Below are 11,666 nucleotides of genomic sequence, written 5' to 3'. Positions count from 1 at the left end.
TAGGCCAGCAACGGCGGCGTGGCGTCGGGCGACAGGCGGCATGGTGGTGGTGCAGGCCGGCGGGTGGTGGCGGCGGCGGCTGCTTCGCAGCAGCGCCTCGGCGCCTCGTCTGGCGCTGCGGGTCACGGGCGACCGGGTCGCGGGCGGCCCTTCTCGCCGTGGATCTCAGGTGGCGGGGCGGCGTGGCAGCGGTGGAGGTGGGCGGCCCTTGTCCAGCCGGGCCCCTGCGGCTGGACGGCGGCGCTCGACGCGGGAAGGCCTCCCCGGTGGCCTCTCATGGATGCAGCTCGGCGGTTCCGTGCGCCCTCCTCCTTGGCAGCGGGCGGTGGCCGGCGCTCTCTTGCGGATCTGGGCATTCGGCCTCGGGGGCTCCTCCTCCTCCCCCTTCCCCCGGCCATCTGGGCTCGGTTCCCCTTGAGGCTGTGGTCGCCGGCGGTTCTGAGGTGGTTGGGCTCATGGATCTTGTCCAAGACGTGACCTTTGGGGCTTCTCGAGGTGGTCCGGTGGCGGGGCGGCGGCCCTGGCGGTGGGAGTCACGTCGGTCGTAGGCGGACTGCGCGACTCGGATGCGGGCGTGCAACCATGGCCGCTTGGGTGGCATGGTTGCAGGTGGTTAGCCGACCGGGGATGCAGCGGAAGGGTGGAGCACCGGGGTTCATCACTTACCTGTCCGTACACGGGTCGACGGTGGCGGAGTCCGCGGATGTCGTGTTCCTCCCTGTAGGCTCCGTCGTGGTGCTCTCACTCCTCCCGTCGTGTTCCGGGTGAAAACCTGATCTTTGGATCGGACGATGGCGACGGCCCGTGGTCGTGCCCTTCTTGGAGGCATCGTCTTGGAACCCTCGGTCCGGCGTGGTCCGTTGCACTTCTTCCCGGACGATCTCTCATCTTGTGGTAGTCGTGAAGTTGTGTGTCGGTGCCCGGCATTCTTGTTTCTTGCCTTGGGTTGTGTGGCGTGCGTTTGTATCGGTTACTTGGATGTAAGTGTTGGTGCTTTATTTATAAAGCGGGGGGAAACCCTTTTTCGGTAATACGGGTTTGACTCTGGGCGTACAGTGGATGACTATGCCCCCACATCTCTGCATTATGCCTCCCTATGCTCACGTGAATCGAAAATAAGGTCAGTGACCCCCTTCCCCTCCATTCCCAAATCTCATCCCAGTCTCATAGTTTATGCAAAATGAAGATAAACAACAACCTGCATATTGCACATGCAATGTTGTAGGTTCAAATTCGAACAAAGGTCCATCTCAGCCTCACACTCTCATCCTAGGTCACATATTGCACATGCAACAGATCAAACACATACAGGACCGTGCTCCTTTATTTTCAAAGCAGTTTTAACATGCTCCCTCTTACCCTCTCTTTTCACACCAGAAGTAAGAGTATATAATAGATCTGTGCCGTTGATCTCATTAATTAATGGTCTGATTAAGACTTACCTTCTTACCTCACATGTAAAAAGAGAAGGTAAGAGGAAGCATATTAAAATTTGCCTTCTTTTCAAGCGCATGCCACCTCTCTCATAGTTTATTTACGATGTGTTTTGTCTCCCACTGCCAAAGCCATCGCTAGATAGAGAAAGGACTCGGATTCCTGCCGAGCCGCCCCTGCTAATGCTGCCTAACGACATACATCTATCTCGTCTCCCAAGGACGCAGCCTCCCATCGGACGGCTGAGATCCACACTGCCGTGGTAAAAGCAATCTCAAACAGATAGATTATGTCGACACGAATATGAAGCTGTGACTCTCCTCTCCAACGCATGATGGATCCTCGCAGCAGTGCAGCGCAGCTTCTATTGCCTCGCCTCGGATGCCACGCAAGCTTTTTTTTCTCTCTCTGCGTTTTCGTGTTGAGTTTTGTAGAATTCCTTAACAGGAATACAATCGCCGGATGGCCTGAGCTTCAAGTGCACCTATGTCGACACAACCGGCTGTGGCGATCTACTATTGCGGCAATTAAGTGAGGTTTGGTTCTTGTTGGTACTTCTGTTGTTTAATTCCTCAATGTTGTCCATCGTCGGCGTGACCTACGGTGACACAATGGCAACAGTTTGGATGTAGCTACAGCAAGAATTTCGAATTAAACAACAAGTTTGGATATGTATCTCCAGCAAGTTTGGATGTAGCTACAACAAGAATTTCGAGGCATAGGGGGTTCTAGTCTCCCCTATGTTTGGGGTGCACTTTTCTCTCTAACTGATATTGATTTGATAATGTAAATATAGTTATACTTTTTCCTATATATATACTTGATCAAAGTTTACAAAGTAGTATATGGCTTTACAAATGCACTGTATTTTGACAACACATTGGAGGCAACGAACGCCTATACATCTCCTCGTCCATCATCAGAATGTACTTAGCAAGATTTTGTGTTCATAAAATACTAGTGTAGATTCCTAGTACAAGCAAGCTAGAGAGTTTGATTCCTGTGCCAAAAAAGAGAGGTCTCCACCGGGATGGATCAGATCAGCCGGTGTTGCGCATCCCTGCGGCGATGCCGTTGATGGTGATGAGCAGCACGTCGCGGAGCTTGTGGTTGTCGTCGTCTCGGCGCAGCCGGCGCAGCACCTCCACCTGCAGCATGTTCATGGGGTTGAGGTAGGGCAGGCGGCTCTCGATGAGCCGCCGCAGGCTCCGGTTGTTGGCCGACAGCTTGGTGTGCCCGCTGACGGCCAGCACGCAGCTCCCAGCCCTGGCCAGCTCCCGCCGCAGCTCCTCCCCGAGCGCACGCCGCTCCGGCGACAGCACGAGCACGTCGTCGTAGTGCTTGGCCATGGGCGCGTCGGCCTTGGCCACCACCATCTCGATGAGGTCGAGCGTGGACTGGAAGAAGGGCCACTCCTCGTACATGGCCCGGAGGTCCTCGGTGCGGCCCTTGTCGCGCGCGTCCTGGAGCCCCGTGCCGACGCCCAGCCACGCCGGCAGCGCCAGCCGTGTCTGCGTCCACGCGAACACCCACGGGATGGCGCGCAGGCTGGCGATGCCGCCGGCGGCCGTGATGGCCGCCTTGCGCTTGGCGGGGCGGCTGCCGATGTTGAGGTAGCCCAGCTCCGCCTGCGGCGTCGCCTCCTGGAAGTAGGTGACGAAGGCCGGGTCCTCGTACACGGTGCGCCGGTAGTGCGCGCAGCTTGCGCGGGAGATCTCCTCCATGACGTGCCGCCAGTTGGGGTCCCGCGGCGGCTGCGGTGGCCGCAGGGTGGCCAGCAGCACCGCCGTCGTGTAGATCTCCAGCTGCCGCACTGCCGTCTGCGGCAGCCCGAACTTGGCCTGGACCATCTCGCCCTGCTCCGTCGACCGCAGCGTCCCCATCACCGACCCGGGGGGCTGCGACTGGATGGCCAGGTACGTCGGCCCACCGCCGCGCCCGATGCTCCCGCCGCGGCCGTGGAAGAGCGTCACCTTGATGCCGTGCTCGTTGCACGCCGCCACCACGTCCTCCTGCGCCTTGTACAGCTCCCACGCCGCCGTGAAACGGCCGGCGTCCTTGCCAGAATCAGAGTAGCCCACCATGACCTGCAACATTCAGACAGAGTACTGTTTTAGATAAAACCACGTCTCAAGTGGCATAGAATGTAATAATAAGAAATATAAAAGAAAAACTGAAGAAAAAGATTTGCATGGATCTTAATGTAAGATCTCATGAATATAACATCGACTGAGACATAACCAAGTCTTAGTCGACTGAGATGTAGCAACATTGTTCAGATAATTGGCCGAGATGAAGATTAACGCCAGCCAATAGAAGCATTCTATTTCTACCTCTTGGTGGCCGTTGTGGTTCTTGATGATATGCTCCCTGTACCAGTCAATGGCCAGCAACTTCCTGATCGCCGAACCGGCTTCTCGAAGATCCTTCACCGTCTCGAACAAGGGAACAACTCTTAACCTGCGTGTTCACCACAGAACAGACATTGATTTTAAATATTTATTCTTTCCTTCAATCAGCCTCTCTGCTAATGTAACCAATTGGTAGGGGTGTAGTCAGCTGATTTCAGGTTCTAGGTTTACTGTTAAATTGATCACTCATAGAGATGCTTTCAGGTTCATCAGTTGATTTGATCATAGAGCTGTGGATTGGACATGACAAGAAATTCATGTGAAATTTAGAACTTATATCATGCATAGGTAATCATGCTTACGTTCCACCGGGACATTCCCTTCCGAGATCCCCACTAACTGTTAGCCTCGCGTCCTTCTGCAACAACTCGACAGCGAGGACATCACTGGCCTGAAAGGAAGTACAAACACCTGCAAATCAGAACCGGTGCCAACCAAATACAGTTTGTGATCTGGGATATGAGTGCTACATATGACTCCACGAGGTAAGCTCAGGTGAGATTCAGTCAGAACTCAGAACTCTTAAATTGCAGAAGATAAAAAGGTAACTGAATATTCATGTTTGCTTCATTAGTTGATAACAGAAGTGGTGTCTCATCATACATTGGAGGCCATTGAAATCACATATGCTCCAAGCGAGTCGCTCCCGAGTTCTGCAGCAACGCGGAAGGTGTCCAGAACTTCTTTCACATCAGCATTAACCTAAAAGACAGGAAGGGAAAGACACAGATGTAAATCTTCTGAACTAGGCAAAGGTTATCTTTCGCTCCCTTTATTTACACCGTAACCGATCAATTATATGTGAATATTTGATTTATGTATATGCGACAAATTACCTCTATGTATGGGGGAACTAGAGGGCGCTTCCCTTTCAGCTCCCTAGTCAAGAAATCCAGCTTCTTCTCCTCATCCCACTCACTATAAACGCCAAGATCCAAGTAAGACGTAATGGCGTCAAGCGCTTCTGTGTGCCGGCCTGATTCCTGAAGCAGTAAATATGTAGTTTTTATTCATGACTGAATTTTACCTATGCTTTTTGGGAGCCAATATTACATATTAGGCACAATTACATCTGAGAAATCACAAGTAGCAGTAATAACAATTGTAATAGATACCTGGCGGACGTCGAGCTTCATTAGCACCATACCAAAGGTTGCAACCCTTCGTATAAGATCGGCTAGCCGGCCATCGGCAAGAATGCTAGATCCACATGATTGCTTCACAAAATAATTGAAGCACACGTTGCGACTCAGTACAAAAGACAGATCGTGTGATAAATGATATAACAGAGTATAGGTTTCTTAACAGTTTGAATTGATATAGCAATAAAGGTTTGCGCTTTTTTCTACAAAATTGATTTTCATGCAATATTGAGGGTCATTGGCATGCCCAAAAAATATTTACTGTAGAATGACAAACCCAAAGATCTGAAGGCAGTAGTTGTTAATGAAGACTTACCAGTGAGTCATAGCACAAGAGCAACGGCTCTAAAAGTTGATCCGGTGTTTCATAATATTCTGCAGGATCAGAGTCACATGGTAGATCCTCAAGAAGATGCTCAAGCCGTCTTCGTGTCTTCATCATCTGAAAACAGAAATATACAATAAAGGTAGTCAAAGATGAACGTTTAATTCTGTAAAAAAAAATAGTGTTCGTCTCGTTTACACCTAGCAAGAACTGCTGGTTCTGATTGAGATTCAAATAGTACGTTGCTATCAAAGCTGAGAGTATATAAGTATATAACCTCTCCACCAGGAGCAGCGGGCATCTCTCGTGTCAGATTTTCAATCAGGCAAGTTTCAAAGTGTTTGAACATAAACCATGCAGAAAGGTGCGTTTGTATATAAGAGTCAGACTGAACTTATGCTAGAGATGAGATGACATAGGAAGTACTCCCTCTGTAAACAAATGTAAGAGCGTTTAGATCACTACTTTAGTGATTGAAACACTCTTATATTTGTTTACGGAGGGAGTATCTCTCTACCTAGTAGCAATTTTGACCCTACTAATCTCCACCCATTGATATTTTTCTTAGCGTTGGGCTGGATTTAATACTGAAAACATATCAGTACAAGACCAAATTGACACTCAAACAATCCTAAATTCACTTATGCTTGGAAGAAGTTTAATAAAAGAAGCTTGCTTCTGACCTTTTCTTTCACATTACCAAGGACAATCCTGTATGGCGTAATTCCTGGTTTATCTGATAGGCTTGGCTCTAGAAGCTTTCGGAAGCTTGACCGGCCTATCTTAGATTCTGTGAACAACATTTTCCTTAGTTGACTACCACTTGGAGTTCGACTCATATGTGATGATGCTGGACGACGACCAGGAGACTGCACTGGACTGTGACTCTCCTCACTTCTTTCTGTTGGAATTTGGATTCCCTGGAGAAGACAAGCAAAGAATTAGTGGACAAAAAAAATTAGGATTACAATGACACCTGTGTATCCCGGCATCCAGGCTAATGCTTGCTAACTACGGTTATTCAATCTGGGTGACGCGATGCAGCCATAATCCATGGCACTTATGTTTTCACCACATTTCATAATATAATACCAGTTCCCAACATACATGTTTATACATGCATAATCCACGGTACTTATGTTATCAACCCAAACTTTCATCAACCAATTCCCGCAGCAACGGGTATTCTCTAGTTTCATAATAACAGTTCCCAACATACATGTTTATACATATTGCACCAGATGTGAACAATGCACTTTGGGGAAGCCAGAATGTTATCCCACGAGCTATGATATGAGACATTGGAATAGTTCAAACCTGATGATTTCCCTCTTACCATAGTTCTTAGTGATTAACTTTTTTCCCATGTTAGAGAAAACAGGAATTGGGTAGTCTGCCTGTAATTTATTTTTCTTTTCCTTTTGTACATATTTAAACTATTAATGAAAATTACTGTAGAACAATTGTTCTACGTTTCGGGGTAAAAAAAAAGAATAGTTCAAACCTGATGTTTCGGGTTGCATGGAAGTTTTACTATTCTGAATTGTGATTCTCTATCACTGCATTCTGCATCAGATACAAGTCGTAGATTAGAAAATTAGGGTGAAGATATAAACTAAGACACGACTAACAACTGCCACTGCAAATTTTACATAGATTTTGGAACAAGAAATTCAGGTGTTAATATAGACCAAAAAATTGTGAACTTAAAGTGAAATGATCGTATCTGATGCAGCAGCACATAAAGTTTTAAGTTGAGCAGATCACATGACAGAGGTTCTACCTGTCAATGATGGAAGATCAGCACCAGAAGGAAGCTGAGCAGGCATCCCCATCCTAGGCGGTCGTTTTAAGTTGTTTTCTGGTCCTGTTTTGGTCCAAGGATTGGCCTTCTTCTCTTCGGATGTCGACTCTGAGTCTGAGAAATCCACTCGAATTATCAACATAAATCAAAAATATGATCTGAAATATGTGCTTTACAGGTGATATTGGTGTAAGACATATACATATTGGCTATTCCTATTACACCAAGGAGGCGTGATCTTCAAACTAACTAAGCATTTCCGACAGTGCCATAATTTGGCCATACCAAAGCAGCCTCTGGTAATAGTCTTTGATCATTAACAAAGATTGGAAAACTTGGGTGGATAATCATGAAACAATTAACCTTTGAGCAAGATTTCATTGGCTAAGGTTGCAAGCTTATCGCTACATTTCTTGATGGATAACTCAAAGCTGAGACTGTCTAGTTGTCGGATGTACAGGTCAATTGCCATCCAACGGGCCATCAAGGAAACATCCCGAGTCACCTGCACATGGAAATGACAATTGTTTCAATCAAGTACAACCCCTCTAATACGGAAGGAAAAAGGAAGAAGAAAAAAACATCGACCATATACACAGTTAAACGCAAGCAAGACTAGTGAATAAGCATCATCAAACCAGTAAGCTTACTTTTGATGTGACATTAGGATTCCCGTCTCGGTCGCCACCCATCCATGAACCAAATTTGATTGGTGTGCAGGTTAGTGGAAGAGGCTTGCCAGTATGCTATATGCATAGTGTTAAAAAGAAAGATTTAAAATTGCTCCAGGGAGTGAAACAGAAGTTAAATTCATCAAATCGGAGTAATTGTTGTCGCAACCTTCTTTAGAGCATTGCTGACACGACGAAGATAGCGTGGTATTGATTTCCAGAGAGATTGTTCCACAATATGAAGGCCTGCGAGAGTCAAGAAATTATTTTTGAAATCATTTATAGTATCATGCATGGACAAACCGGAAAGCCAGAAGCCTTAATTTTCTTAATTACCAGCCCTAGCTTCATCAACTGGTGTAGGTTTATGGCGCCTCAACTCATCTGTCTGCCATAATGCTGTGATTTCCCTTACCTGCATGGTAATCAGAGTCAGAAGGAACTGAGGACAGATCAGCAAAACAGAGTATTTTAATGGAAAAAAAATGTATCAAAACCTCTCAAGCATACCAGGTCTTCTATTAGCATCTCTCTATCCTCATAGTTAAGATCACGCCGTCCGTTGAACTCCAAAAGATGCTGCAGCACAGTCCCATCAGTCATTAGAAGTTAGAACACAAGAAACAGTGAGATCAAAAGAAGAAATCACAGATTAACTGACGGCTATTCTAAGGTGCTTGTATTGCAAGGTTCGACGATTTATTTGAGTCGGATGCGCCGTCAGAACGATTTCAACCCCCTGCACAGCGGGTAAAGAAAATATCAAGCATCAGCTAAGCTTGGTGGGATCGCCATGCCAGGAAATGTGCGCTACATTATTAACACAAGCACCTGTTTGCAGACAGTGTCATAGAGTTGTTCTGGAGGAACGCCGCCTTTGATCAACTTGTCGAAAATATCGTGACATGATTTTGAGAGATGCACTTCACTACGTGATTTGCGGACCCTGTATACGGAAGATAAAAACATTTGTTCAGCACAAAACTAGATCTTTCACTGTAGATTTTCGTGTGGCAAATTAGGTGAAGATATTATTTCAGATTATCGATCAGAAAGGAACAAACTATACCATGAGTTTGCAACATGCATATATATGTCGAAATTATTTTGTACGTATTTCTGCAGCTATGTTCTTATTAGCATTAGCACCTGTGCATTTCTGAATTTGTCTGTACAGAGATTAATTCTATCTTTGTCAGATATTTTAAATCGCAGGAGAATGCATATGTGTTGGTGCAGCTGGGTACGTACGTACGTACCTGTGGTGCCTCTCGGCGATGCCCATGAGGTTGAGGTGGTGCGCGAAAGCGCGGGCGAGGGAGAGCGAGTCCTCGAGTGACATGGCCGACAGCTCCGCCTCCAGCTGCCGCTCCACCACCGTCGCCGTGTCCTCCATCTCCGCGCCGCGCATCGTCATGGCGCTCTGCATCATGCAGGGCCGGCCGATCGGCCCGGCATTTCAGCCATCCACGCGACAACATGCATTGAGGCATTTGTTCGATGAGGGAGCGAGCGTGCATGCATGGGTACCTGGGCGAGGATGCGGATGCGCTCGAAGAGCTTGACGAAGCCCGGGCCGAGCTCGCGGAGGAGCACCTCGTGGAGGAGGCTGCCGAGCAGGCGGCAGTCGTCCTCGAACGCCTGGAACGATATCCCCTCCGCCACGTCGTCCGTCGTGTCCGGCATCCTCGCCGCCGCTGCCTAGCTTGTTGTTCTTTCCTCCTCGTGTGAGAGAGAGAGAGAGAGAGAGAGAGAGAGAGAGAGAGAGAGAGAGAGAGGGAGGGGAGGGTGGCCGTGTTGGAAATGGCGGAGGAGACCGGAGAGGAGAGGAAGACGGCGGCATGCGAGGGAGAGGCGCAAGCCACATGCTTTTTTTCTTTCTTTCTTTCTTTCTTCACCACTAGCACTCGGTTTTCAAACGTACGGCTTTCATTCCAAGTGCATTTCATTCTGTTAATGTAATTATTTTTAGGGGTATATTGTAACCTTTTTTTGACATGTCGTTACTAATAATGTTTCCGATAATATCTTGCACTGCTTAATATGTTTAAAATTTGCTAAAGATATTGCTAGAAAATAACGATATTTTGTTTTGTAATCAAGTAAAACCAACAAGGTATTATGCTTTTAGTTCTGTATTTATATGATATTTTATATAAGGATGGAAAACAATTGTCCTCGCCCCGCTGATCCCACGTTTTCGCTGGCTGCCTTGAACAATCGACACGCATGCCCATCCGAGCAGGCCTTATCCTCTGTCTTTGCTGAGTGGTCTTCTTCCTTTGAATCGACCCCCTCCCCAACTCGGAGTCCTGCAACCACTAGTGCAGTATCCGGCTTTAGTCCAGGTTCGGAAGGACCTTTAGTCCCGGTTCTGCAACCGGCACTAAAGGGCCCCCTAGTTCTGGTTCAACACGACCCAGGACCAAAGGCCCACCACGTGGCACGAGTCCGCGCTGGGGACTGAGGGACCTTTAGTCCCGGTTGGTAAAGAATTTTTTTGGAAAAAAATTGAATTTTTTTTCTGATTTTCAAATTTCTGAATTATTTGACAATCTAATCTCTAATCATCCCTCGTCACTGCTCAAGTGTGGAGTACTTATTCCAAATTGTCTAATTTCCCGCACTAAAGGGTGGGGACTAAAGGTTCCCCCTTTAGTCCCGGTTCAACATGACCCGGGAAGGCCGGGACCAAAGGCCCACCACGTGGCACGAGCCTGCACCGGGGGCTGGGGGACCTTAATTTAGTCCCGGTTGGTAACACAAACCAGGACTAAAGGAATTTTTTTGATTTATTTTGAAAAAAAATTGAATTTTTTTCGATTTTCAAATTTCTGAATTATTTGACAATTTAATCTCTAATCACCCCTCATCACTACTCAAGTGTGGAGCACTCATTCCAAATCGTCTAACTTCCCAGCCGGTCACCCATCCCTCTCACTATTCCAGCCTGAGCATGCGTAACTTTCGAGTTTTATTCCCCCTAGTATCCAAATCTGCACTTGTTGTTTTCCTGACAATAGTAAGCTGTCAATCTTATTAACCCTTAGGAGTTTAGCTTGAGCATGAAGTCACACGTGCACCGTTTGAGTTTGAAACTATTATTGTAAAAAACAATTATTATTTATTAACACTAATATTTCTTGAATAAGTAGTTAGACCATAGTTTGACCAAAATTCAAAAAAACTGAAATTTGAGCATAACCTTTTTTCCTTTCAGAATTTGAGGATTCTAAAAATTTCCAAAACGGCCTATGGCGGTCGAATTCGGAACTGTCTTTTCATACTAAACATTTTGCTATATTATACATTTTTTTACATCGTATGCAAAAGTTATGGTCGTTTTACTTTTTCATAAAACTTTTTTTTGCAAAACATGTCGAAATGTATGTTTTTTAATTTTCCTAACTAGTAGATGTAGTAACATAACTACATCTCGAAGGATTTTAATTTTTGAAGTTTTTATCTTTTTTTTTTAACTCAAAAGGCGATAGGGGGGGTAGAGTTTGAAAATTGCAGAACCCCTTTAGTCCGGGTTGGAGCCACCAACCGGGACTAAAAGGTGAGCCACCATGGCTCCAACCTGGACTAAAGGTCTAACCTATTGTCCTGGTTTGTGTCACAAACCGAGACTAAAGGGGCTCATGGGGCCCCAGCCTGACGCCAACCTGCCACCATCCCTTTAGTCCCGGTTTGTGACACAAACCAGGACTATAGGTCACAAATGAACCGGGACTAATGAGGTGAATATTAGGTCGCTTTTCTATTAGTGAAATTTCTTCTCCTTCTTCTTTCGGATCCCTTCGACAACCATGGTCTTCTCTCCCCCCCCCCCCAAAGATTCCCCCTCCCTCCCTGCATTCTCCCACTCCGGGCGGT

General features: G+C 46.8%; 1 protein-coding gene across 1 annotated transcript; it reads right to left on the bottom strand.

Annotated features, from left to right (window-relative positions):
• Positions 1 to 2,289: 2,289 nt before the first annotated feature.
• On the bottom strand, positions 2,290 to 9,565 carry LOC119280409 (phosphoenolpyruvate carboxylase 4-like). Its single transcript, XM_037561266.1, has 19 exons — positions 9,318 to 9,565; positions 9,047 to 9,210; positions 8,619 to 8,733; positions 8,449 to 8,526; positions 8,298 to 8,366; positions 8,124 to 8,202; positions 7,957 to 8,033; positions 7,767 to 7,862; positions 7,480 to 7,621; positions 7,096 to 7,230; positions 6,817 to 6,878; positions 5,996 to 6,232; positions 5,304 to 5,429; positions 4,961 to 5,062; positions 4,682 to 4,828; positions 4,449 to 4,547; positions 4,148 to 4,236; positions 3,768 to 3,894; positions 2,290 to 3,521 (listed from the first exon to the last, which is right to left on the bottom strand). Exons 1-19 carry the CDS (start codon positions 9,471 to 9,473, stop codon positions 2,475 to 2,477), a joined length of 3,147 nt encoding a protein of 1,048 aa, XP_037417163.1. The 5' UTR covers positions 9,474 to 9,565; the 3' UTR covers positions 2,290 to 2,474.
• Positions 9,566 to 11,666: the final 2,101 nt, after the last annotated feature.

The sequence above is a fragment of the Triticum dicoccoides genome, chromosome 3B (genome assembly GCF_002162155.2).
Source record: "Triticum dicoccoides isolate Atlit2015 ecotype Zavitan chromosome 3B, WEW_v2.0, whole genome shotgun sequence".
In the NCBI taxonomy this organism is placed as follows: Eukaryota; Viridiplantae; Streptophyta; class Magnoliopsida; order Poales; family Poaceae; genus Triticum; species Triticum dicoccoides.
This window is presented reverse-complemented; position numbering and strand designations above follow the sequence as displayed.

What these genes read in the sequence shown, in the direction of transcription:
- LOC119280409 (XM_037561266.1), bottom strand. Translation starts at nt 9,473, where the DNA reads ATGCCGGACACGACGGACGACGTGGCGGAGGGGATATCGTTCCAGGCG. An exon ending in ATGACACTGTCTGCAAACAG is followed by an intron (nt 8,527 to 8,618) that starts GTGCTTGTGTTA and finishes CCCGCTGTGCAG; the next exon opens with GGGGTTGAAATCGTTCTGAC. An exon ending in TTGGTAATGTGAAAGAAAAG is followed by an intron (nt 5,430 to 5,995) that starts GTCAGAAGCAAG and finishes TTCTGTTTTCAG; the next exon opens with ATGATGAAGACACGAAGACG.